The sequence below is a fragment of the Kogia breviceps genome, chromosome 19, assembly GCF_026419965.1.
Source record: "Kogia breviceps isolate mKogBre1 chromosome 19, mKogBre1 haplotype 1, whole genome shotgun sequence".
NCBI lineage: Eukaryota > Metazoa > Chordata > Mammalia > Artiodactyla > Physeteridae > Kogia > Kogia breviceps.
This window is the reverse complement of record NC_081328.1, coordinates 56225123-56252074: the sequence shown is the minus strand read 5'-3', so window position 1 is coordinate 56252074 and position 26952 is coordinate 56225123. Positions and strand designations below refer to the sequence as shown.

The following is a 26952-nucleotide window of genomic DNA, read 5'->3' as shown; positions in this document are numbered from 1 at the left end:
TTGTGTTTATGAAATTGGGAAATTAAAAATTGCCCCTCGGGGCTGGCCTGGTTCTGAGGCGGCTGGCTCGCACGAGCGCCGTGAACGGGCCCCACCTTTCTGGACGGCAGGTGGGCATGACGTGTCCCGGTCGTGAAGATCTTCACAAGCCTTGACTGCATCATCATCCTATTCCTGGTTATTCGGTTTCAGGAAATAGCCCAAAACGGGGGAAAGAAGGATGTGCATGAAAATTTTAATTGCAGCATTTATGTTAAGCAAAAAATTGGAAACAACCGAAATGGCCACTAGTAGGGGAATATTTATGTAAATGATAGCACGTTAATCCATTTGATGTATGTTATGCTCTTTTAAAATGAAATACAACCGTATCAGCATGTGAAACAGTTCATGATTAAATGTTCAGCCAAGAGCTGGGGCCGGGAAGAGAATCGGGGCGGTGCTGATTACAGGTGAGGCAGGTGCGCGTGCGTTTGTGGGAGCTGGGGGGACACTGCAAACCCCGGCGTGTTTCATTAGAGCCCTGTGGGCACTTTATACATCGCTGGGGGTTGCAGACAACTGAGAACTGCGGACTGGTTTTTTTCTTTTTTTTTTTTTTGATTCTGAGCGACACTATTTTAAGGAGATAAGTATTCACACTGTAATGAAATTTCAAAATCATAGCACTTGGAAAGGTATAAAATGCAGCATTGTAAGTAACAGTTGGCATTGTTTCAAAATCTTGCCTTGATTTTAAAAAATTGTGACCTTGGTGATGAGCACTTAAAGCCTTCCTGTTCAGTATTGTCAAAAAGCTCCATCAAAGTTCTGGAAAAATACTAAGCCGAGAAGAAAGAACCAGTTTCACCGCCCAGGGGCACTCACTGCCGGCCGCAGCCGGGGACTCGGGAGGCCAGCAGCTTCCGTCTGTCCGTCCGTCTGTCCAGGGTCTTGGCGTAGACTCTCCCTCCGAGGCACCGCTGTGTCCGGGCCACGGGTGCCGGCAGAGGGGAAAAGCTGGAGCCCTGCCACGGAGGCGGCCCCCCGCGAACAGCCGGGGAGCCCTGCAGAGTGAGCTCTCGGTCAAGGGGGCAGAGCAGAGGCCGCGTCGCAGCAGTGAGAGCACAGGCCACCCGGCTAGAGCTGCCCGTCCTGCAGGCGGGGGCGCGGAGCGGGGGCCGCGGGGGGCGGAGCACCTGGCCTGGGGCCCCGCCGCTGTTGACGGAGGAGCGAGAAGCGGTGACCGTGGCCGCGGACACTCAGTGGCGGGCGGGCGCCGCACGCTGGGGCGTCACGCGTGGGCGGACACGCGGCTCGCCTGGCAGGGCTGAGCAAAGCACGGGTGCCTTCATTTGCAGCGAACTTTGAACCGGTGCGGGCACTAACATTGCAGTGTGTCTTGCTGTTTTATGATGAGAATCGCAGTAGCATTGATGCTTTAATGTTACCAGGGGATGGTCACTTAAAAGAGAATTTTGTCTGCGTATCCGTTCACTAGCCCAGTTAGTAATACATTAAAAATTCTCATTACTCCTGGATTACTGAGTAGGAAACGGTTTTTTTTTCTTTTCCAGGATTACATTCCATCACAGCAAGACATTCTGCTAGCCAGAAGACCCACCAAAGGCATTCACGAGTACGACTTTGAAATTAAAAATGTTCCCTTCAAAATGGTTGATGTAGGTGGTCAGAGGTCAGAAAGGAAACGTTGGTTTGAATGCTTCGACAGCGTGACATCAATACTTTTCCTTGTTTCCTCAAGTGAGTTCGACCAGGTGCTTATGGAAGATCGTCTGACCAATCGCCTGACAGAGTCTCTGAACATTTTTGAGACCATCGTCAATAACCGGGTTTTCAGCAACGTCTCCATAATTCTCTTCTTGAACAAGACAGATTTGCTCGAGGAGAAAGTGCAAATTGTGAGCATCAAAGACTATTTCTTAGAATTCGAAGGGGACCCGCACTGCTTACGAGACGTGCAGAAGTTCCTGGTGGAGTGTTTCCGGAGCAAGCGCCGAGACCAGCAGCAGAAGCCCCTGTACCACCACTTCACCACGGCCATCAACACGGAGAACATCCGCCTGGTCTTCCGCGACGTGAAGGACACCATCCTCCACGACAACCTCAAGCAGCTCATGCTGCAGTGACGCTCACAGCGCCTGCTGGCTCCCTCCTCGGTCGTTCTCGTCGTTTCCGGTCTGCTTTGTTTTTCCGAAACAGAAGTTTACCACGGGGGCTAGAAAAAGCTTGATTCTGTGTTTAACTTCTTGGAAATCTTAGAGCGCCTTCTGCGGCCTTTGGTTGTGGCTGAGAGCTGCTGGGTGGCGCGCGGCCGAGGCCGAGAGCTGCTGAGGCCTGGCGTTGATCGCTCTCTCTCCGGCCTCCATCGGAGTGGAGCCATTTCCTGCCAGACCTCAGGCAAGGCATCCCTCAGGCTTTAAATTCTTCCACTTTTCAAACTGAATTCTCCTCTAGTGCCAAGTATAGAAGGTGTCCTTAATATTTGTAGGCCCGAGGTTAAGAATGTCCAGTTCTAGAACGAGTACGATGCCTGTTGTTTGCCCTACGGGTAGCAGCCACACCTGTGCCCAGCTTCATGGTGACCTGTTTTGAAAGGGCCGTTGGAAAAACGTGTGATCTAAGGAATGGCGTTCTTTCTGTAGCTTCGCCCAGATTTAGCCTTCACGGTTTTCTCATTGCTTATGTACACAACAGTTGTTTTGTTTTTTAAATTTCTGTGGTTTCTGAAGGCAATATTCTGGCGTGTTTGAAGTTTACATGAGGATCTCTGGTCTGATGGTAATGAAAGCTCACAAATGGTCCAGGGGGGCACAAGGCAGGCGCGTGCCGTCTGTAGTGTTTTGATTAAAAGTCATGAGTGAAATGTAATTTGCCCTTTTCATATTGAAATATCATGGAATCAGTGTGCCATACGGGAAACGTTCTGGCCATAGCAGCAACTAAGAAAGTGCAGGCAACCTGATAACAGAACTTTCTAAATAAATACACCCTTTCCCAGGAATATTATGTGTTTTACTCTCAGACTTAGAAATCCTGTCTCAGATGATGTGGGTCCTTACGGTGGGATCACTGCTGCACCATCACAAACATCGTTCTTTCGCTCTCCCGTCTGTTCCCGTCAACTCCAGGCGGTGGCATTTATGGGATTTTTTTGTTATTTTGGAGCTTGCCAAGGGCAGTATTTTCCTGTCAAACTATTCACTATTGAGATTCTTATTCATTCTTGGTGTGTCTCTGAAAGAGTATGTGTGTGTTTGCAACATTAGTGTTTACAGAATTCCAGCTTTCTTGGGGTACATTTTGAAGGTTTCACGGATACTTCCAAGAATAAGTAGTAATTTTTTTTAGTTCATACTGAAAGGTGATTACATTTGACCTCCTCCACCACTTACCAAATTAAAATGGACCCATGAAGTGGCTTTGCAATTACAGATACATTCATAGTGAACTCATCAGAGTGGCTGGTTTGCAGTACTAAAAATACTGCCCTGTAGGTTATACGTAGTGTCCGAATTGGATCAGAGAAACAGATGTACGAGACTGGTGGCAGTTTGGAAAGTCTGACGGCTCTTCTTCCTTTCCTGGAAATTGTGGTGAGGACTGTGATACCTTTCGCTTTCCTGTGTAGCTGACTGTGTTCTCAGGTCGTTTATGGGCTAGAAGGTCCTTGCAAGACTGCTCAACCTCCTGGACCTCCCAGCCTCGCCAAGGCGGTGGCTCTGGGTCTGTCCTGCTGTCTCGTAAGAATAGGGCTTTGCCGTGAACTGACCAGGGATTGCTCTGAACGCACCTGACTTTTCTTGCATTTGAAACTCCACCGTCACACCCATAACTGCCAGTGTTTTCGTGTCTTGGTAACACCTGAGCTACTGACACGTAGCCCTGCATCACGATGCAGGCGTCCGTGGTACAACAGAGTTCACGCGTGTCGGAATAGTTCTATACCTAGTGCTTCTTACCAAAAAGAGTGCTTTGTTTAATCCACAGAGTTAGAACCATTTCAGGGCTGAGGGAGTATCTGAGTGTGTGCACAGAACAAGGAGACTCTTGGTGGCAAGTCTGTGTGTCAATTTAGCAAATGGTCCTGTCGAATGGCCAAAACATCATTTCACTCCAGTGTATGGATAAAGAGGAAGGATACTCTCAGTTAAGTTGCATTTCAGATCTGAAGCACATGAACCATAAATACTGCCTGACAAAGCACCATTTTGACTACCACAAAGAAATGTTAAAACACCAAATAGGTAGGATGATATTACTTTGGGCACTTGAGATTTCCTTTCCTGACGTGTGTGAAGTCTCAAAGTCCGCTTTCTTTTAAAATAAAACCTAGCCTATATTTTGAGGCAGTAAATTACTTACATTTAATGGCAGGCTGGTTTAGACACTCAGTGGAACTTTAAGTTTCAATTTGAAGGCTTTAGTCCACATGTTTTATATACTGTACTTTTAAACCGTTTGAAGGAGTCCTACACCTGTAGCATGAAAACCAGGTCCTTTTGAAATACCACCGTGTGAAGAGGGAGATGAAATTCAGTGGACAAAGTTGAAAGGGTGCTCAGTTTTCCCTATGCCATTTGCCCCCCATTCTCTAACAGTGTAATCTGGATTTAAAGCTGTTCAGTGTGTTTGATTTTCTAAGTCTTCATGGTTATGATTTGGAATAAAATATGCCCAATTCTCTATTACATTCTGTTCTTAAGTCTGAATGTCTTCTTGCTTAATTCTTAAGAGATGTCACACAAGTGTCTTCATTGATCTTGAAGAAATTTATAGTATACAGAGTTGCCTTATAAATCAACAGCACAGATTTTTGCCTTGATTATTTTATAGGGAAGAGGTTTTGTCAGATGTTTTTCTGAAGATCCAAATAATTTAATGCCTCTGTTACTTAAATATTCTTTGTAATAACCCGTATCATTGCTTGCTGCCAAATATTATATTTCATTGAAATCTTCTCTTCAGTTGTATTGCCTGGAAAGGGCATTTGACAGCTAGAGCACAGCAGCAACCAAAGAAGGCATTGAGGAGTGAAAATGATTTGGCTTGGTTTTGTTTGGTTTGGTTTGAAGCTGCACTGGCGTGTATTTTACATGGTGAAAGGTCCTCTGGGTAAACTCCCAAGGGAGGTGGTTGAGGGAGGTCCTTGTTCAGTTGTTGGCAGTGGTCAGTATAAAGTAGAAGAAAGTAAGAATCCCTTAATACCAGAAGTGACTAGAAGTGTTGGTTCAGACTCAAAAAGATCATGTGCCCCAGAATTGTTTGTAAACGGGAATGAGTAAATCTGAACTTCCAATGCATACCCAAATGCTTGTATTTATGCTTTTGGTAAAATGTATTTTCAGCATTAGTGCACATATCCGGTGTTATGCCTTATTTATATGAAGAATGAAGTTACCAAGTTATGTTCTGTTATGTTCTGAAACTCAAATCGCTGTTTGAGAAACCCTCAAGTTGGTGCTTTCATTATATAATGATACATTTAGACAAAACCCCAAACCAAGCCATTTGAGACAAGACTCTCTTCCTTGCAGTTTGTAGCCGTGTTATTTCTGTATATGTAATGAGAAGGTTAAATATGTGTTCACTCTTAATTTCTTGTTTGAATCCATGAAATCATGCCTGTAAAGCTCAGTCAAACATTTGTAATAAACTCCCTAATAAATCTAGAGACAGTCACTCTGTTACCTTTTCATTTCTTTAAGTTTTAATTGAGGGATTAAGAACAAATTGTGCATGTCTTTTTTCAGTTGGAAATCTGACTTTCTCTCTCTTTCCCATCATTTCAATACATAAAGTTGCATTAATTACAGATGATCTGTCCATGTGTTTGTGCTGCTGGACAAAAAGTACTGTTTTTTTTTTTTTTTCTTTTTTTTTTTTTTAGTGATAGGACACAGGTTGGCCTTTCCAGTGTAGTAAACAGGAAGGGAGGGACTTGTACGTGAGTGGTGTATACATGTCCCCCTGTTCCAAATAAAGCAAGTGGTATAGTACATACCCATTATTTTATGGTACGAGGTTAGGGCTTAATAAATTTAGAGAGAGATTAAAGTATAAGTCTAAACCGGAACATTTTAAACAAGTTGAACTTTATGGCCTTTTCAAGTACCATCGAGTTGATACTAGCCTTAGGCTGATAAGTGATTATTAACATAATTTGAAGAACCAGTGTTTGTACCACTAGCATTCTTATGTCTGTACTTGAATGTATAGTTAGCATTTAAATAACTCTGCTCATTCTTGTGGCGTCTAGGTCTAACCGTCTGATTTCAAATGCCAGAGCTCGTATGGAACAAAAAAGTGTTAATGATAGGGCAGTAATTTCTGGGTTGATAAGAGATTTTGCGACCTTTCCACAACCACGTTACCTTTGAGAATGATGAAAATGCCCAGATGGATGGAAGGAGGGACCCAGTATGCATACATTATCCATCAGTGAAGGCCATGGTAGGAGTATGTTACTTGTTCTCTGATTTGGCTTTGGAAAGTTTGTTCATAATATTTCTTGCCATAGTAAAAGGGCTGCATTTGTTCTCAAATCATGCCTATTTGATGGCTCTAGGAGAAAAACAGAGAGGGGGCAGGTAGGGGTTAATTCTTGGAAAGTATATGTAACAGTGCAACAGAGGATACCATTTACCCTTTCTTTACCTCTTACTTGAAAGCAGAATCGCAAAACGTTTAAATGGCTTTTCTTTACTAGTCTAAAGGTGGAGCTCATTTACCAGGAAGCCTTATCAAAAAGTCTATTTCGTAACAACCTCATAGATACTGTACCTAACAAAACATGATTTGTATTAGCTCTGTATGAAAGTATTTGTGGCTTAGGATTTTTTATACGTCTATCTTTTTATAACTTTCCCAGAACTGAGCACATTATCTGATACTGTTGTAAATTTCTTTTCTGTCCGTGCTTTAGTTCAGGATTGGCAATAAATTATTTCTACAGGAGGTCTGAAAGTGCAAAGAATGGTTTGATTTGATTAAATGAGTTGCTAGTCAGCCAGGCTTTTTACTTTTGTACATATTTTGCAAAAATTTTGCCTCTTGCTATTAATATTTGCTTTGTAAAAATTACTGACGTTTAATAAACATTTATAAACTATTCCATACTGTGATGTTATTTAAATCTGATTAAATGTCAAGTGTAAAGCAGACACTTGATATTTGAAAGCAGAAGTTTCACCCAGGGACTGAAAGCACAGAAATCGCTCTTGTCAGATCTCCAGCGATACTTTGACTTAATACTAGCCTGTAAACGTTTCCTCACTGAAGACAGAGATGTGGGCTTCAAGAACGTTTCCAAACACTTGTTTTGATGTGGGAATGGGGAACACCTACTTTTCTCTCTGCTCCTCTTAAAATCGCTGAAATTGCCCTAGGGTGTCTCTGGGCTCACGGTTTGCCCACCTGCAGGAGTAATGCTGCTCTGCCTTTTGTCATCAAAATAGAGTTTTAAAAACAAACCAACATGTTACACTCCTTTTCTGGTTTCAAGAAACTTTTAAGATGATGATTTACAGAAAAATTGCAAAGATAGTAGTTTCCCTGTACTCCACACTTTTGGCAGTAGTTTCCCCATTTACCCTCTTGCACTGTACTGATTAACATCTTGCATGATACTGATTCGCCATATTCGTTCAAAATTAATGAACCAATGTTGATAATTTATCCTTAAGCCCATGCTGTATTCAGATTTCCTTAGTTTTTCCCTGTTGCCCCTTTCTGTTCCAGAATCCTTCCAGGACACCATCTTACATTGATTTGTCCTGTCTGTCTGAGCTCCTCTCGGCTATTACAGTTGCTCAGGCTTTCCTTGCTTTTGATGACCTCGGCTGTTTTGAGGAGGAGGAATGCTGGTCAGGTACTTGGTAGGTTGTCCGTCCGTTGGGATCAGTCTGGGTTTTCCTTGTGATTAGACTGGATTCTGTGTTTGGGGACCGCAGAGGTAAAATAACCACTCTCATGAAATCACGTCACTCATCTTTGCAGCTTCAGCTTCAGCTGAAGTAGAAGTTGTTAAATACCTTTTGGTATATTTATACCTTTTCTTTAAGTGGCGTTTATGGGGAGCTGAGCAATGTACGTTTCTTCCCCAAAGCGGAACGAAGGGCCTTTTCCCACAATCAGAATCGCAGAGCAGGTGTGAGTAAATGTTCAGTGGTGACGCGGCTATAATGCAGCACTGGGTGGTTCCAGGCCTTTCTGGCAAAGTAAAAATTGTGTCCAAGGCCTCACCTCTACAGTGAGATTTCACCGTTGGTCCCAAGAAAAACTGAGAAAAATACGGGCTTAGAGATATTTACAAATCTACAAATACCTACGAATTTGTAGATTGGAAACAGGTCATTAAATTAGCCTTTGTTAGACTTAAGATCTTTTAAAATGGAAACTACACTCACTTGAGCATTTGAATCCCCCAAAGGAAACCAAGAAGTCTTGTGTGTCACACACACACACACACACACACACACACACACACGCGCGCTTCTCTTAGGCTATTGTTGGAACAAGAGAATATTGATTTGTCGGCGGAAACAGCTAAAAAACTTGTCCACAGCCTTGGCATGAGATGCTCTCAAAATGACCTGTTCAGTTGCCCGCAACGTGGGTTGTTGAAGGAGAAAAGGGACTTTGGTCTCTCGAGAGTGCAGGAAACTTGCAGTTCATAGGTTAAACCAGAGGATTGTTTGGTGCTGGGGAATTTGGCAAATCCTCAGGAAAGGAATGACTTGGGCATTGTTTTAAAAGACATATTGTAACTTTCCCTCAGCAGTGAGTGGGGCCCCTGGAACACAGCAGGGCAGCTAGAGGAAGGGATAGCTACCGAGCGCTGTCACCTACGCTTCCGGAGCATCCATTTTCCGGGGACACCAAGATGACAAAAAGCTCAGACAAGGGTTCCGCACAAAGTAACTCTTCAGGGCCGAGCGTTAAGCTTCTGTGCCGGCCCCAAGGATACAGAGGGAAGTTGCGTCCAGAGTGAACGTTTATACTGAGTGGAGGAGTGTGCTGCTTTATCTTTGCCCCATGAAGGCACATGATAGGAAAACAAGCAACAAAGTCTTTTTACAAGCCGGTCATTCTTTTGTCATTAAGTTCACGGCCCTTTAGACTTGGGCTTGATTTTCCTCCCCTGTCAAACGTGGAAGAAGAGAGAGTTAACTCGTAAGATGCCATGAGGTCAAACACCACTGACCTTGGGAGAGGAAAAGTAGAATTGTTTTCTTTCTCTATTATTCTCCCTGGAAAACCCCCAGTGCTTGTCAACTTGGAGATTTAAATCATTGGTTTCACTAAAGGCCAGAATGAGTATATCGAAACTTTATCCCGAAAACAAGAGCGTCGCAGCACCCAGGGCTCAGCGGTACTGATGAAATTCCACATTCGAGCTAGTGTTGTCCAGGCTGCCCTTGCATTTCTGCAGCAGGTTATAGTTTGGGGGAAGATGCTATAAATCAATGTAAAGGAGGGTGACATTCCAGACCAAGGGTGGATGTCCAACTTTATGGCAATAATGAGCGCGTCCGTGTAACACAGGTGCACTGGACAGCATAGCCCTCTCGAAAGTGCATGAAACAGAATCATGTTCAAACCCCCGTACAACATTCAAGGCATCAACCTCCCTCTCCAACCAGCCTGCCCTTCCAGCTTCCTTCACAGCAGCTGAACTAGGCAGCGGTTTTCCCCACGTCTCGCCTCTCTGGTTCTCTTGGCCATGGGCCAAATCCTGCTCACCCTTTAAGGCCTCGCGCTGAGGAAGATGGCAGGATGTCTACCACCCCGAGGCTGGAGCAATTTCTTCCTCTGTGTGCCCCTCCCCTCCTACCCCTCTCTCAGGGCACCTCCTGTAGAGCGAGTTACGTTCACGTCCTAATGCTTCTGCTCCACGGCGACGCAAATCCGACATTGTTACTCAGATGCTTTCGCTAAGCTCCCTGTGTGCCCGGCTGACACGTCTGACTGTTCCCAAGAGGCACCAACACAGGGTCTGCTCTTAGGAGACTCAGTCCAGTTGTGATGGGAGCCTGAGCGGAACCAGCTTGAGGAGGGAGGTGGAGAGAAGTTGGCCCTACTGTGTGGACAAGTGGCCCTTGAGTGGACGGTCACCAACTTAAGGAGCTTAAGATTAGACCAATTATCTGGGAAATGAGCTTGAGCTCAGTGGTTTCCATGTTCTTTACTACTTTCAGATTCTTGAAAGCCTTCTAGAATATTCCCACTTGCAACAAAAATTGTTCCTAGCGTAATATAGTATTATAGTCTATAATACAAAATTCCGGGAATTCCCTGGTGACCCAGTGGTTAGGACTCGGGGCTTTCACTGTCGAGGGCGCAGGTTCAATCCCTGGTCGGGGAACTAAGATCCCGCAAGCCACTCGGCGAGGCCAAAAATGATAATGATAATACAAAATTCCTATGATAAGGTCTTCAAATTTTCCTGAAAAAAAATAAAAGTAAAGAGAGGGTCCTTATGGGGAAAATTTTAAGTACGTGTCTTTGAGGACCCTAAGGGGAACTCAGTAGGTTTTTGGAAAAGGGACTCCCCCCAGTGTCATGTTATTTTTTTCCTGCACTCTTTTCCTCATGGGGAATGTCCTTGTAACAGGCCATAGATATTCAAGAGTGTGGTGTTAGTCTTTCTGAGGTGTTGAAAGTCAGGATCTGATAGCCTCCAAAACTCACTGGAGCGTTCAGATATGTGAAGGTCAGATTCATTCATTTTATGGTCATTATCTTAGTTCAGCCTCTGCTATAAAAAGTACCATAGACTCTGGGTGGCTTACAAACCACAGAAATACATTTCTTAGAGCTTAGGAGGCTGGGGGTCAGAGACCAGGGTTTGAGCAGAATCAGGTTCCAGGGAGAGCCCTCTTCTGGTTTGCAGACTTATCCTCACTTAGCTGGCCTCTTCCAAGGGCACTAATCCATTCATCAGGGCTCCACCCTCATGACCTAATCACCTCCCGAAGGTCTTACCTCCAAATACCATCACATGGGGATTAGGGCTCCGACATATGAACTTGGAGGGGATGTAAATATTCAGTCATAACAGTCATCATCAGGACTGGTTTCAATCCAGCTTGATTTCTGCCTTTTTTTCCCTCTAAGGAGGACCTGTTTTTTGTTTGTTTTCAGTGATCAGTGCAGGAATAAGAATCCAGCAGCTCCTGAGTATCTTCTGCCTAACACCTTTTTTTGGTATAAACTTTCTCCATATAATACAAAAAACTTTTGGTAAAAAGAAAAAAAAAATCTCCCCAATCTTACTAGGCTATCACAACCACTGTAAATAATTTTAATGGTTCTTGTCTAGTCAGTTTTCCCTATATATGATTCATTAACATGTCATTAGCTTAAGTCCCAATGATAACTTTTATTTTTTATTTTTTTAAAAAAATTATTTATTTTTGGCCGCGTTGGGTCTTCGTTGCTGCGCATGGGCTTTCTCCAGTTGCGGAGAACGGGGGCTACTCTTCGTTGCGGTGCGCGGGCTTCTCATCGCGGTGGCTTCTCTTGTTGCGGAGCGCGGGCTCTAGGCGCGCGGGCTTCAGCAGTTTGGCGCACGGGCTTAGCTGCTCCGTGGCACGTGGGATCTTCCCAGACCAGAGCTCGAGCCTGTGTCCCCTGCATTGGTGGGGAGAGGTGGGGAGTTGGAGGTCTCAGAGCCCCCCAGAAGGAGAGCAGCCCAGGACAGATAAGGCAAACCGGGGAGGATGCTGTGATCTAGGGGATTAGGACACTGGGACCTGGATGCCTCAAAGGAGATGGGAAGAGATGGAAAAGAAAGTTAACCTGTGTTTAAACTGTGCTCAGAGCCAGGGCTCTGTGGGGAGAGCAGGAGCTGACTTGTTTTCTCTCTCCTGCCCTCAAACACTCAAGAGCCCAGGTACAGCAGGGGTTGGACTGTGTAGGGAAGCTGAGGACCCAGGCACTCTGGGAAGACAGTTTCTAGGGGAGACACATCCTGCATCCCAAACACCCAGCTTATAAATGATCTTCTGGACCCTGTCCTACTTGCAACCAAGGCTTGATTTGCCTGTAATGGGGCAGCTCCGGCAGTGCCACAGGAGAGAGGCCATTAGCAGAAATGAACAGCAAACGAAAATCTTTTAGTCCATTAGGTTAAAAGGGGATTTTTCTAACTTTTATTATTTATGATTTGTGACTTCAGTTACTGTTTCCCGGAACAAACAAAACGTTACAGTTCAACTTTACTGGAGCAAATAGATGCTTATCATCAATCACACTGCAAATTGCTAAGCAGTCCGTCACCACGGCCTTTGGTGCTGTGGCCTCTTTCTGTAGTTCTTTGATGTCTTGTCAGGCAAGTTATTTTCTGAGTCTCAGATGGTTTCCAAAAAGCTGCCACAATCTGTGTGTGTGTGTGTGTGTGCGTGTGTGTGTGTGTGTGTGCACGCACACACACATGCATATATATACGCACAAATGTGTGTCTACATCTAGATCTATCTTGCAATGAACATAGTAAACTCAGTGCAATGAGCAAATGCAGACTTTGGTTTTTACTTTTTAAGAACGTCACTCCCTGAAAACTAGGAATTGGGGTCCCAAGGATCTCCTGTGGGTGGCATTTAGGACTCCGTGGGTGGGAGCTAAGAACGTGAGCAGGAGGGGGGAAGAAAGGCCGGGTCCGGTGACCTCGGGGCCCCTGGAGGGTGTCCCACCCCCGCCCTGGCCACCCCACCCACTGCCCGGGCCTCTGCTGAAGACGGTCACACGGTCTCTGTGCGGGAGCCGCGTCTGAAATTTACAGTTTTTCTTTCACGTTCCCCTTTTTCAGTCTCCAAGAAGGTGGTGGGGGAGGGGATGAATGAGACACAAATGAAAGAGGAAGTGTCTCAGCGCTCGGGAGACGTCCGGCACCCCACGCGACCAGTGACCTCGGTGGAAATACTGAGGACATCCTCTGAGTCCTCTTAGACCTTCTGCGGGCGAGGGCAGCTGCTTCCCAGAAGCAACCAGCTTCCCCCTGGCCAGGTCATCGGGGTCACCTGCCTGGAAGTAGAAGAAACTTGGGGGGTGTGTGTGCTTGGGGTGTTGGGGCAGGATGTGCCCGAGGCGGGGAGGCCTCCTGGCCCCCGTGTGACCCTCAAGGCTTCTTCTCCACCGAGCTCCCGACGTGGGGAAACCAGGCTGTGCCCACGGAGGTGCCATCCGAGGGGAACCATGAATCCAGCTCGCTCTCCAAGTCGGACAGCTGCCCCCCCAACCCCCATGAGGGCAGCTGGTGCTAACTCAGGGACAGGGGAGGACTGACAGCCTCTGAGGGAGAGGACAGATGTGCAGACGGAGGGCAAAGGCTGGTGCGGAGGAAACAGGAAAGAGGGCATCGCCAGGGTGCTGCCTGAGTGGTGAGAAAGCACACATTTCTTATGCCATGTAAAAATACCTTTCTACTGGAGTCCACGAAACGAAAGACAGTGGTGAGACGTGCTTAGAATAGAAACATTTGAAAGGACAGGAGAGCACACAAAGGAAGAAAATCACTGCTGGTTCTTCCCAGAAATAACCTGGGTGAACATTGGCTGAACCTTCAGATTTTTTCACGCTGGGCGTTTTTCAGCATAATTGCAATCATCCGGGACCTCCAAACTGGTACAGACTGGCTTTTCAATCCATTTCTTTCCTTTTCCAGAAAGAATTCTCTGCCTCTGAGGATGTTCATCCCAGCATTGTTTATAATCCGGAAAACCTGAAAAGCGAATGTTCATCTTTAGTGTTTCAGTCAAGCAGTTACAATCTCCCAGTAAAATAGAATGCAGTCATTAAAAAGATTGATCTCATGCTGTGATTCACATAGAAGGATGTTGCCAAGATCTGGCTGAAGTTTTTAAAAAAGTTTTCAAAACAGTATATATCACTTGAGCCCATTCATATAAAAACGTAGGTGTCTGTGTGTGTAAGGATGTTTGCCAAAATATTAATAATGGTTCTCTCCAGAAGGAGGGTTGTCTGGCTGTTTACTTTATATATATTTTTTGTACCATTTACATATTTTTTGCAAGGAACATTTACTAGTTTTATGTTTTTTAAAACTATTCATTTTGAGAAAAAAAAATTAGGTAAATCTATACTTACTGATATCAAATATGTCCACTATAAAGTGAGTGAGGGAATTCCCTGGCCGTCCAGTGGTTACGACTTGGAGCTTCCACTGCCATGGGCCCAGGTTCAATCCCTGGTCAGGAAACTGAGACCCCACAAGCCACGCGGCACAGCCAATCAATCAATCAATCAAAAGTGAAAATGAGAGGAGAAAGAAAACCTATACACAATGTGGCGCCATTTTGGTATTTAACATTTCTATACACAAATTGGCACCTTTTATATATATAATCTGCGAGTACAAAAATATATACATTACAAAGGTTAAGTATGAAATTTACATATCCACCTTACACGTATATAAAAGCAAGTTGTTTTTTTTAAAAATAAATTTATTTATTTTTGGCTACGTTGGGTCTTTGTTGCAGTGCACAGGCTTCTCATTGTGGTGGCTTCCCCTTGCGGAGCACGGGTTCTAGGCGCATGGGCTCAGTAGTTGTGGCTCGCGGGCTCTAGAGCACAGGCTCAGTAGTTGTGGCGTGCGGGCTTAGCTGCTCCGCGGCATGTGGGATCTTCCCGGACCGGGGCCCGAACCCGTGTCGCCTGCGTTGGCAGGCGGGCTCTCAACCACTGCGCCACCAGGGAAATCCCTAAAAGCAAGTTTAAAAACTTGTTATTGTGGGTGCTGTTTTGTAAAATCATGACACTGTGTTATATCTTAAACAATAACGATACTTCCATTGTGAGGGTGGGCAGTGTTTCGGGCTGAGTCTTGGAGGAGGAGGACTGGCCAGTGCAGGACAGTCCGGAGTGAGGGAACAGCACGTCCCCAAGGAAGGCACAAAGTCACAACAAAGCGGGTGCGTTTGTCAGCCTATCGCCCCTGGCATCTGAAACCACGGAGCGCTCCCTCCTTCTGAAACTTCCTCCTGGCTTTTCTGGGTCACTGTCTTCTCTGGGCTGCAGTGGCTCCAGTCAACCATACAGGCACTTGGGGCCCTGAGGGAATGAGGCGCTGGACAGTGACCTTGGTTGTGTCGGGCGGGGACTCTGGCGGGGATTCAACCGACCTCGTTCATAATATCCTGGAGGCTCAGGCCTGGGCACCACGGGAGAGGGAACCTAGAATCTGGGTCAGTGGACTTGGGCTCAAGGTGAGACATCCCCCCCTCCCCACCATGGCCTGTCTCAGATGAGATACACTACCTCTCTGAACCTCGGTGTCATTATCCATAAAATGGGACAATAAGAACCTTAGCCCATAGGGTTGCAGAGAAAAGGTAGTATCCAAAGAAGCTGATTCCAGGAAGGACAGACAGCCTGACAAAACCCCAAAGGCCAAAACGCCAAGCCCTGACGTTTCAACAGGTCAGGTTTTGCTAAAAAAACCCATGCTCACGACAGGTCCTTGTGATACATCCTCGTGGTCAGACGTGTCGGTCACAGGTTCTAATTACGGAAACTCTCTGACAGAACAGCCTGTTGACATGAGTCACCAGGTGGTTTAAGTCTCAAGGCCAAGGTCTCTCCTAAGAATGGGTTGCAGATATGTACATTCTCGGGAAAAGACAGCAGTGGTTTGTAATCGTTTTCACCCAGGAGGATGAATTTACAGTCCAGAAAGTAACAGCCTTCTGAAACACCAGGTGGTAAATATAACGTCCCAGGGTCTCCCTCCTCTGACTTTCCTGAACGTCCTTCTCTCGTATTTGCTTCTGTTTGGAGTCCTTTCTTTTACGTACGCACCTCTGTTGATTCAGGATCCGGCCTGGTAACCTGGGTAAATTACTTCAAATGGCAGCTCAAATAACTTCAGTCCACTTGTAAAACACAAACGGGAGAAGAGTCTACTTAAAGTAGGGGGCTCCACGAAGGGACCTCAGAAAGGATGAGGCTTTGGTCGATGGGCCTCGGTGCAAAAGGGCATATGAGGATGTTACTTTCTCTCGAGGGCGAGTATCTCTCCTTCCTAAATGTTTGCGTTTCCTCTCTGGAGGCTTCTTGAGCTTGTTTTCCGAATTGTCATGGTGTTGGATCACACTGAAGGCTCTTGATTCTGTGGCCTGGCTGTTAGAAGCACAGACATAGGACATTCCCCAAGATCTGGCTGAATTTTCTTGTAAAGTTTCAAACAATGTGTGTGTGTGTATATATATATATATATATATATATATATATATATACACACACACACACACACATATATATAACTTGAGCTTGTTTATGTAAAAACGTGGGTGTACCTGTGTTTCAAGAAGTTGTTTGCCAAAAGAGAAGCAGACTCACAGATCTAGAGAACAACGAGTGGTTTCCAGTGGGCTCTGGGAGGAGGGGCAATATAAGGGTGCGGGAGTGAGAGGTGCAGCCCGTTGGGTGTAAGACAGGCTCAAGGATGTACGTACAACACGGGGAGTAGAGCCAATATTTTGTAATAAGTGTAAATGGAAAGACCTTTAAAAATTGTATTAAAACATTTAAAAATTGTCCTAAAAACATGTTGGCCAGGATGTTAATAATGGTTAATAACCGTGGGAAGCAGCCACGGGTTAAGTCCCAGCTGCGCCCCTTGTGAGCGGTTACGAAACCTATTTCTTTGTCTCTGAAGCTGGATAGAGTTAGTGTGATGATTACGGAGCACAGAGGAAGCACTCCGTCAGTGCTGCCCTTGGACCTTGAAGAAACGGGTGCTGCCCTTGGCTGTAGCAGAGACCCAGAAAACAGAGGGCACGAGTTGAAGTAAAACACGACTTACTGACACATTGGATGCCCCACGGGGGTGACCCGGCGCATATGGAGAATGGAGTCAAGAGTCAGAGTCAAGTTCACAGAGAGAATGGGGCGGAAAAAGAACCAATGTCGTTCAGGTGCCTCCCTCAGAGGTCATAGCTCCCAGGTCAGCACATTCACTCCCCACGAGGCACAAGAAGCCAAATCCTAACAGTTCTCCCTGGGAAACCCGGGGAGTCCATTGGACGACCCCAGTGGCCCCTGCCACCCAGAGACATGAGGGATCAGAGCCGCCCCAGACCTCAGAGTTGATTCTTCTGGACAAACTTGGAGACAGTGACCAAAGCTTGTCTCTTTGACCCTCCACTTTCTGACCGGCCCATTGCTAAGCTATGTTACAAGAGAAGGCTTAAAGTGGTTTTGTCAATATGCTTTTCTTGTATTCTCCAATTACATCGTCTTGCTGAAGGACCCACGCTGACTTCTTAAGGTGACTTGACTTTGCTCGAATCTGCACGTGTTAGTTTCATACGTTAACTCTCCAGCTAGGGTTGCCAGATACGAGACAGGGTTCCCAGTTACATTTGAATTTCAGATCAACAACGAATAATTTTTCATGTATGAGTATGTCCCAAATATTGGATGGGACATACTCAGAGTAAAAGATTATTTGTTGCTGCTCTGAAATTCGAATGAACTGGGCATCCTGTCTTTTTCTTTGGTGTATATATCTGGCAACTCCCTGTCCATGGGAGATCTTATTTCCCTCCACCCAAGTACTAGCCAGGCCCGACCCTGCTTAGCTTCTGAGATCAGAAGAGCTTGGGCTGGGCATATTCAGGGTGGTATGGCTGTAGGCAATCCCACTCCTGGGCATATACCTGGAGAAAACCATAATTCAAAAAGATACACGCACCCCAGTGTTCACTGTAGCCCTATTTACCATAGCCAAGACATGGAAGCCACCTAAATGTCCATCGACACATGAAAAATAAAGAAGATATGGTAACATGTACAGTGGAATACTACTCAGCCATGAAAAAGAATGAAATAATGGCATTTGTGGCAACACGGATGGCCCTAGAGATTGTCATACTACGTGAAGTAAGTCAGACAGAGAAAGACAAATATTACATGATATCACTTATATGTGGAATCTAAAAAAGAGATATAAATGAACTTATTTACAAAACAGAAGCAGACTCACGGACATAGAAAACAAGCACATGGTTATGGAAGGGGAAGTGGGGGGATAAATCAGAAGCTTGGGATTAACAGATAACGCAGATAATAATAGATTGTTATTATCTATATATAAAATAGATAATCAACAAGGACCTACTGTATAGCACAGAGAACTCTGCTCAATATTTTGTAATAACCTGTATGGAAAAAGAAGCGGAAAAAGAATGGATACATGTCTATGTATAACTGATTCACTGTGCTGCACACCTGAAACGAAGACAACATTGTCAATCAACTCTACCCCAATATAAAATAAAAATTGAAAATAATAAAAAATGAAACAAACAGATAAAAATCTTATTTCCCTGCTTTCAAATTCTTGGAGGGGGTGACCTCAGGGATGCTTCTGTAACACATACACAGTCCTGGAAAGGTAAGCGCGGTCAGTCTTTATGCACAAAGACACATTTCCACACAAACAGCAAGAATCTCCCCATTCGAGGCACAGCTTTGCTGGGTGGCTCCAGGAAAGAAGAGGCTGGTAGATCACAATCTTTGCCCTCAGGGAGCTCGCGGAGTAGACCATAGTGCAATTAACCGCAAAAACCAGAGCAGAGCACGAGAGCCCTGCGGAGGTCTCCACGCCCTCCCAGTTCAGAGGAGAGGACATGGCATTGGCTCGATGGGGTCAGATGGAGAAAGACTCCTTGTCGGGGTGGCATCTGGATGCTCTTTAACGTCACTGGGTGGAAGGAGTGACTTAATAAATGCACGCAAAGTCGAGAGAGAGCATCATGCATGCTTGGTGGCTTCTTGGGGCAGAACGTAGATGACATCAAGAGACAAAGAAGGGGAAGTAAGTCTGGAAAAAGGAGGTGAGGTTCAAGAACCACACAAACAGAAAAGAAGCCAAGGAAGGAACCCAGAGTCGCCCCCAGCTTTTTGTGCGTATACTTTTCAAATAAGGAAGTATTTCCAAATGTCCTCTTGGGAGAGGAGGTGGGGGCTTACCTAGTCCTTCGAGGAGCAAGTTTCATCCCATTGAGAGGGAGTTCCTTTCACAAAAGGTTGCTCCTGTGGGTGAACTCATTCCCGGGGTCCAGAGAAGGGTATGAGAGAGAATCAGGTCTGGCCAAGTGACGTCTCAGCAAAGGTGGCTGTGGAAGACCACATGGATATCGCTTGCTTGACCGATTAGATACGGTCCAGAGAAGCTGGCCAGGAAATGAATTTCTGAAAAGTAAATTTATTTCCCAATTTTTCAATTAAAAAATGAGCGTCCTGGGCTCTCAAACCTAATTTGCTCATTTCTTATGTGACCTTTAATTTAGCAAGTGTGTAAGCTAAAAACCCTGGTGAGACTCAGTTTTCTCATCTGTAAAATGGGAGTGTGGCCCAAATCAGTACATTTTCCTCCAACTGACCCAAAAGAAAACTCTTGGTGAGGGAGGGGTTGCAAGGATAACGGGCCTGCTCGGAGGGCCCCAGGGCACCTGCAGTTCCCTCGGTCCCTTCTAGATAAGACAATGTCAATGAAGGAAGCGAGCCCACAGGAAGTGTACCGAGGGGGAGAATAGCCCTCCATCCGCTGAAGAACTAGGCCGCACCTGGAAAGAGAAGGCACGTAGCGTGCTTGTGACAGCGAACACTGCAGGCCTGCAGTGGACCACACCTCCTGGTGTTCATGGCCTCTTGATGTGCAAGGTACCCATCCTTGAATCTGGGCTGCCTCAAGCAATAGAACGGGACAGGGGTGACTCCGTACCGGCTCTAGGCCAACATCTGAAGGCAGATGTTGTCGGGGGATTCTGCTTTTGCTCTCCTGGGAGACCTGAGCTACCACACGGCCTGCTCCCTGTATCCTGCCAGAGAGGCCACGTGGAGAGGGAGAGGCCCTGGGCTCCGTGGAGAGCCGAGGACCCAGCCGGACGTTTGCCCCTGTTACAGGCCACCCCGCCACCCCTCCCACGTCCCCACCCACCTCCACTTCCGGGTCACCTGACACGGGAGCGGAGACAACACCTCGGTCGTTCCACCCAGACAGAGACCAGCCGCCCAGCGGCCTTGTTTAAATTCTAGACCCGCAGATTTGTGAGCAAATAGCATCGCTGCTATTTTCAGCTCTGACGTTTTGGGTACAGCACAGGGTCATGAAAGCCCACACGCACAGGAAAGGTACACCATCCCCCCCCCCCAGATATGTCAGGAATCTGTGCCGTCCAGCTGGTCGGGTTTCTCGGGGTCAACAGAGAGGATGTGTACAGTTTAAACAGCAGGCAGGAGCACTTCCTATTGAGGAGCAGACAGGAGTCCCCCGAGGACCCGGGTTCCTGGACTCGGGGCTGGGAGGGGGTGACAGCCCCCGGGGGGGTTCTCAGCTCTTTGCTGAGAGGGTCCCTGGGCTGGGGGACCCGCCCCGGCTTCGCTGAACCCCCGCCGTGCTCCCCCAGAGACGCAAGGACACGGGGAGCTGTGTGCCGGGGAGGTTTGGTGGGGACCAAGTCGGGGGCCCTCACCTCCTGGGAAGCAGCAAGAACGATGAGAGCTAGGAGGCGGGGGGGGGGGGGAGGGAGGGGGGAATGCACCCTATTCCGGGGCAGAGGCAGCCCTGGGGGCCCCTTCAGTCACCCCAGGACAGGAAGCTGCACGGAGAGCGGCAGGAGAGGACCCACCCGGGTGGGGCCTATATTCAGGGCCTGGACCGGGGGCCAGGGCTTCCCGGGCGGGGGCGGGCCGGGCGCTCTGAAGGCAGCCCACACTTCCACGGGGTCAGGAAGGGGCAGGGGGTGCTCTGCACCCAGGGACACCCCCGAAGGTGCAGAAACAGAAGCGTGCTGCCTGGGACAGGAGGACAGGTGAAAAACGAGGAGGCCAGGCCAAGGTGGCATAGGGGCCAGACTGCACTGGAAGGCTGGGCCTGGGTCTGGCCCGTCGCTGACCGCCCAGCAGCTAGCACACGAGAGATGCTCAAGAGGTGTCTGCTGGATAGAGCCCCAGAGGAAGGATGGGGGAGTGTCCTCAGGAGGAACCTGACCAGGATGTGCAGCTGTGGTAGGAGGGCGTCTCCCAGGCCACAGGCTGCGGTCCAGCCTGGGCATCACGTCGCCAGGCGGCTGTCAGCAGAGAGCAGAAGTCAGAGGGAGAGCTGGGCTGGGGGGAAAGATGACATGTTTGCCGTTAGGGAAGGTTAAAGGGGACAAGGGCACATCTTCAAATGGGCAGTGGAGGCAAAATAATCGCAGCCAACGAGAACGTTCTCTCCATGGCCCCCAAAAGACAGCCAAGTCCTAATCCCCCCAAACTGTGAATGTTACCTTACATGGAAGAGAGGTCTTTGCAGATGTGATTAAGTAAAGGCCTTGAGATGGGATATTATGCTGGATTATCGGGTGGCTCCCGAATGCCCTCATGTGTGTTCTCTGTTTTTTTTTTTTTTTTTGGCTGTGCTGGGTCTTTGCGGCGAGCGGGGGCTACTCTTCGTTGCGGTGCGCGGGCTTCTCATTGCTGTGGCTTCCCTTGTTGCGGAGCACGGGTGCTAGGTGCGTGGGCTTCAGTAGTTGTGACACGCGGGCTCAGCAGTTGTGGCGCACGGGCTTAGTTGCTCCGCGGCACGTGGGATCTTCCCGGACCAGGGCTCGAACCCGCATCCCCTGCATCGGCAGGCGGACTCGCAACCACTGCGCCACCAGGGAAGCCCCACGTGTGTTCTTATAACAGGGAGGTGGAGGGAGATTTGACACCCAGAGGAGACGGTGGTGTGAAGACGGAGCAGAGAGAGATTTGAAGATGCCTTGAAGACTGAGGGATGCCAGCCACAGCCGAGGAACGACGGCTGCCCCCAGGAGCTGGAAGAGGCAAGGAGCAGATTCACCCCTGCAGCTGCCAGAGGGGGTGCAGCCGAGAGACAGTGTTTTCAGACACCCAGCCTCCAGGACTCTGAGACGAAAGACTTCTGTTGCTTTAAGCCGCCAAGACTTCGCGGTAATTTCTACCAGCAGCCACAGGAAATGAATACACCGGGCGTCCCTTCAATCACGGACTCTTAACTCACCGCCAGGTCCCTCACCTGGGTCCCAGGTTAAGTGCCTTGGGTATGTTATCTCTCACCCCTCTGAAGAGCCTGTGAGGCAGGAACTGTTAGAATCCCCACTCCCCAAAGGAGGAAGGTGAGGCACAGAGGTCGGACAACCCTCCAGAGGTCGCAGAGCTGGCGAGTGACAGCTGTGCAGAGGTGGGTGACCGCCGGGGTGATCCTCTTAACCACTGTGCCAGAGCCTCTGTCCCAGCTGAACACATGCTCCTAAACACGCCCCCCGTGCAAGCTTGCAGGTCCTGGTGATGCAAGTGGTACCTTCTTCTTTCAGTGCCCTAAGTTACGAAGCTGCTACATACCACAACCGCACTTAGAGCTTGTTAGTCCCGTAATGGGGCTTTGAGCATCTATGTCCTGAGACATGTGATCACAGGGCAACAAACTGGGACCCTAAGAGGCGGTGGCTTGTTCACCCCTTAAAGCTGGTCCCTGAAGTTAGAGCCAGAATCAGAAGCTAATTCAGAATGTTCCCACCCAGCACCCCGGATCTATTTTGGGAGCAAATGAAGCAGCTGAAATGTGAAAAGAAATGCTGGCTCGGTTACATGACCCTCGCTATCTAAGGCAGACCCAAGACCATGCTGCAGAACAAAGATCTGAAGTCCAACACGCTCTCCTGACACACGTGTTCTGGGCACGTGAGGTGTGATGCTTGCTGCCCACCAGAAGGTGCAAAGGAAGTGGGACTGGCCACTTCCCGGGCGACCGATTGCACGGGGTGGGGGGCACCTGCCGAAATGGGCCCGTCCACTGGCTGACTGACGGCCCATCAGGGTGTCCTCCCACTGGGCGAGCAACTGGATTAACCAGAGCAGCTCCCTGGAGTGAACTGGAGAATGTGGAGAGGATTGACAAGAGAGACAGACAGACAGAGGAGACAGAGCAACCAATCTCCAGAGCTACGCTGCGTCCTGGAAACTTTCCCGGAAGAGGCGTGCATACCCTCACTCCCCACCCCTAAGGCAGCCTCAGCGACTCTCCGTTCTTCTGGGTGGACCTGAGCCTCCCGGGTAGCTCACAGGGCACAAAACAGAGGCAAACGGACACAATTAGCAGTATGCGCCCCAGTTTTTGTTTTGCATGTTTGCATTCAGATGTGTACGTCTCTTTTCTTTTTTTGGCCGTGCCACGTAGCTCGCGGGAGTTCCCTGACCAGGGACTGAACCCAGGCCCTCAGCGGTGAAAGCATGGAGTCCTAACCGCCAGACTGCCAGGCCATTCCCAGATGTCTACATCTTTTGTTCCTCTTTGAGGTGATATTCTTTCTTTTTAAATTAATTTTATTGAAGTTCAGTTGATTTACAATGTTGTGTTAATTTCTGCCGTGCAGCAAAGCGATTCAGTTATACATATATATTATATATTTTTTCATATTTTCTTTCCATGATGGTTGGTCACAGGATATTGAATATAGTTCCCTGGGCTCTACAGTGAGACCTTGTTGTTTATCCGTCCTCTAGATAATAGTTTGCATCCGCTAATCCCAAACTCCCAGTCTGTCCCTCCTCCCCCCTCCTCCCCCTTGGAGGGGATGGTCTTATAAAGTGCCTTCCGGAATTAGTTTTGCTGCCTGTCACCCTCGCGAACCCACCTGGGCAAGTCAGATTTGCAAGGGCGTCCTCTCTACCGAGACAGGTCCCAGAAGGGCGCTCAACGGAACCGGCTGCAGGCAGAGACCACGCTGTGTTCCTCTTTTTTCCCTCTCTAGGGACCACAATGAGATGGGGCCACCTGGGACCCCGATTTTTCTATACACTCTTGTCTGAATTGAAAATGAATGTTAAACCCTTCCCCTGTGGAGGAATGTTTAGTATCTGCCTGAACACAATGCTAACTTGAAAAAATACCTATTTTGTGCTTGCCCATGGGGAAAAATAGAGCTGAACTCTATGGGTCGTTGGTCACCGATGTAGTACGGGTTTATACCTGTGTGCTCAGCCGATCGCAAGATCGGGGTGCGCGTGTACTGTGCTCATGGGTCCCATTCATATAAGGCTGAACTCCACGAACGGCACCCTCCTCCCCCACACCCGCCAGGATCGACAGGACTCCTCTCTCAGGGAACCTTGAGCTCAGGTGTCACCTTTCGGTGACAAAAAACGGCATCACAGGCTGAGAATTTTACACATTGGTTTCTGTTTTCTTCGGGGGGGGGGGGGAACTGTCAAGGTGAAAAACAAAGGAAGCAAAAAGGAGGGCAAGAAGGAAGACAAAGAAAGCCAAGCGAGTGAAAAGCACAACGTTAAAAAGACGAAATAAAAAAGATTAAAAATAGTAATAGCTCCCCTCAACTCCCACCTGGTGCCTGGCCCTGTAGCAGTCTCTGCATTGAAGGTATAATCACAGACGTACTGCACAGGTGTTCCAGATGAGGCTCCTAGCGCCCAGAAAGGCCAAGGCACCTGCCTGAGGTCACATAGCTTAGGAAGCACGGAAGCCTGGATTTGAATCCAAGTTCATCTTACTTCAAAGCCCATGTTCTCGTTTATCAAGCACAGAAGCAACCTCTCGTCAGTCCTTAAAGAATCTTACACAATAGAAGGAAAAAGCACAGGAATTCTCTGGAAAAGTCATAATTTAGAGTTGAAAGTTTGGGTGAAAATGTACCGAGTATGTCCTGGGCTGGCACTGGCAGTTTGGACCTCTTGTGTTATTGAGCAAAGAGGCCATTAAATAAACGAATCACACAAAGGCTGGCAGGCAAAGCACAGCCCCTCGGGGCTGCCTGGTAACCGGGCCACGTGGGGACCGTGGCCGAGATGAGAGCGTCTTGACGTCATGGAGTTGGCCTAACTCAGCCCTGAACGCCTCCTGGTACAGATCCTACTCAAGCCTCAGCTTTGAGGAGGTTTAACACCACCCCCATGAGACTGTGATCTCTTTATTTTTTCCCTAACTTCTACTATGAAAAATTTCCAAACATACACAAAATTTAAACTAATAGCACAATGAACAATTCACATTTTGCCATCTGCTGTATCTCTCTCTCTGTCTCTGTCTCTCAGAGACAGTTCCTGCTGCCACCCGCTCCCCCCGCACCCCGTGAGTTCAAGGTCTCAGTGCCTTTGCACGTGCTGTAGCCTCTGCCTAGAACGTCTTCGACACGCTCGTCTTGTATCACAACCTCGCACATTTTGTTCCCCCTGCTGGGCAGTGAACTTCTGGGGTGGGGGTGGTAAGGGAGCTGTTTCTCCTCTTTACTTCTAGTGCCTGACAGGAGGAGGCCCTCTCCTGTCTACGCTGCTCAGTCCATGCAGCAAGCAGCCGCCCTGCTCCTCGTGTTCAGATACCAGTCGTCTTTGAAGGCCCAGCCCAAGTACCTTCTCTTCCACAAAAGCATCCCTGATTCCATCTAGACGGAAGTAATGGCCTTTCTCTGAAGGCCCCGTAGCACTTTATCAAGTCCTCTTGAGTGGTTGTTATTACTGTGTACCTTGGTTTATTATTTATGCACCTATGTTTTCTCCTCTTAAAATCAATTCCATAAGTGGATCATTTTTCTTATCACCAGAAGAATCTAGCACATAGGTGACATAGTTGACATTTAAGAAATTCAGTTAAATTGTACAGATTTTTTTTGGAGCACTTATATGGCCATACAGAGATGGATGAGGCAGACACAGCAATCTCTGCCTTCTAGGAGCTTACAGTCTATTCTAGAAGTCAGACTGGAAAGCAAGTAATTATGATGTGATGATGGGGTGAAAGGAGAAATAGATGAACTGTTTCAAAGCAAACACAGGGGGCTTCCCTGGTGGTGCAGTGCTTAAGAATCCGCCTGCCAATGCAGGGGACACGGGTTTGAGCCCTGGTCCAGGAAGATCCCACATGCCGCGGAGCAACTAAGCCCGTGCACCACTAGACATGAGGACTCTAGAGCCCGCGAGCCACAACTACTGAGCCCGTGTGCCACAACTACTGAAGCCCACGTGCCTAGAGCCCATGCTCTGCAACAAGAGAAGCCACCATAATGAGAAGCCCACGCATCGCAACGAAGAGTAGCCCCTGCTCGCCGCAACTAGAGAAAGCCCGCACACAGCAACAAAGACCCAACGCAGCCAAATATAAGTAAATAAATGTATAAAAGAATATACATATATATACATTTATATGTGAAACACTTTGCTGTACAGCAGAAATACATTGTAAATCAACTGTACTTCAATAAAATAAATTTTTTTAAAAAAGTAACACAAGAAAATCTCTCTGGGGCTTCCCTGGTGGCGCAGTGGTTGAGAGTCCGCCTGCCGATGCGGGGGACGCGGGTTCGTGCCCCGGTCCGGGAAGATCCCACATGCCGCCGAGCGGCTAGGCCCGTGAGCCGTGGCCGCTGAGCCTACGCATCCGGAGCCTGTGCTCTGCAACGGGAGAGGCCACAACAGTGAGAGGCCCGCGTACCGCAAAAAAAAAAAAAAAAAAAAAAGAAAAGAAAAGAAAATCTCTCAGAATGTAAGGGTAAGTATCTCAAGATTGAAGCGCCTGGGACTTCCCTGGTGGTCCAAGGGTTAAGACTCTCGCGCTTCCAATGGGGGCACAGGTTCAATCCCTGGTTGGGGAAGTTCTGCATGCTGTCCGCTGTGGCAAAAAAAAAAAAAAAAAAAAATTGAAGGGCCCAATGAGGGAGCAACAAAATGAATGGGGGAAAATGTCTCAGGCCAGGACACATCTTTAAAAACTGTACAAACTAAGAGTTCTTCAGCACTCTAAGGATAAAGAGAAAATCGTAAGATCTTCCTTAAAAAAAGCAGGTAACATACCAAGGATTAGGAATCAAAGTGGCATTACTGGAAGTGAGAAGAAAATGGAACAGAATTTTCACAATTCTGAGAGAAAATGATTTTCAACCTAAAATTCCACACCAATCCAGGGAA

General features: G+C 47.6%; 1 protein-coding gene and 1 long non-coding RNA gene across 4 annotated transcripts in view; one reads left to right on the top strand and one right to left on the bottom strand.

Annotated features, from left to right (window-relative positions):
* Window positions 1-7108, top strand: part of GNA13 (G protein subunit alpha 13) — a 40840-nt gene extending 33732 nt beyond the window's left edge. For both annotated transcript variants that reach the window (XM_067022171.1, XM_059048550.2), the window contains one exon: window positions 1557-7108. In XM_067022171.1, the coding sequence (XP_066878272.1) occupies window positions 1557-2129 (573 nt within the window). In that variant the 3' untranslated portion in view covers window positions 2130-7108. The remainder of the gene's footprint in view (window positions 1-1556) is intronic.
* Window positions 7109-12490: 5382 nt separating this feature from the next.
* LOC136793205 (uncharacterized) lies at window positions 12491-20043 on the bottom strand. Of its 2 annotated transcripts, none has more exons than XR_010838182.1 (3): window positions 19970-20043; window positions 19000-19221; window positions 12491-13723 (listed from the first exon to the last, which is right to left on the bottom strand). It is a non-coding gene; the product is annotated as an uncharacterized lncRNA (long non-coding RNA). The 2 variants fall into 2 exon arrangements; XR_010838181.1 differs by lacking the exon at window positions 12491-13723 and adding an exon at window positions 16095-16143.
* Window positions 20044-26952: the final 6909 nt, after the last annotated feature.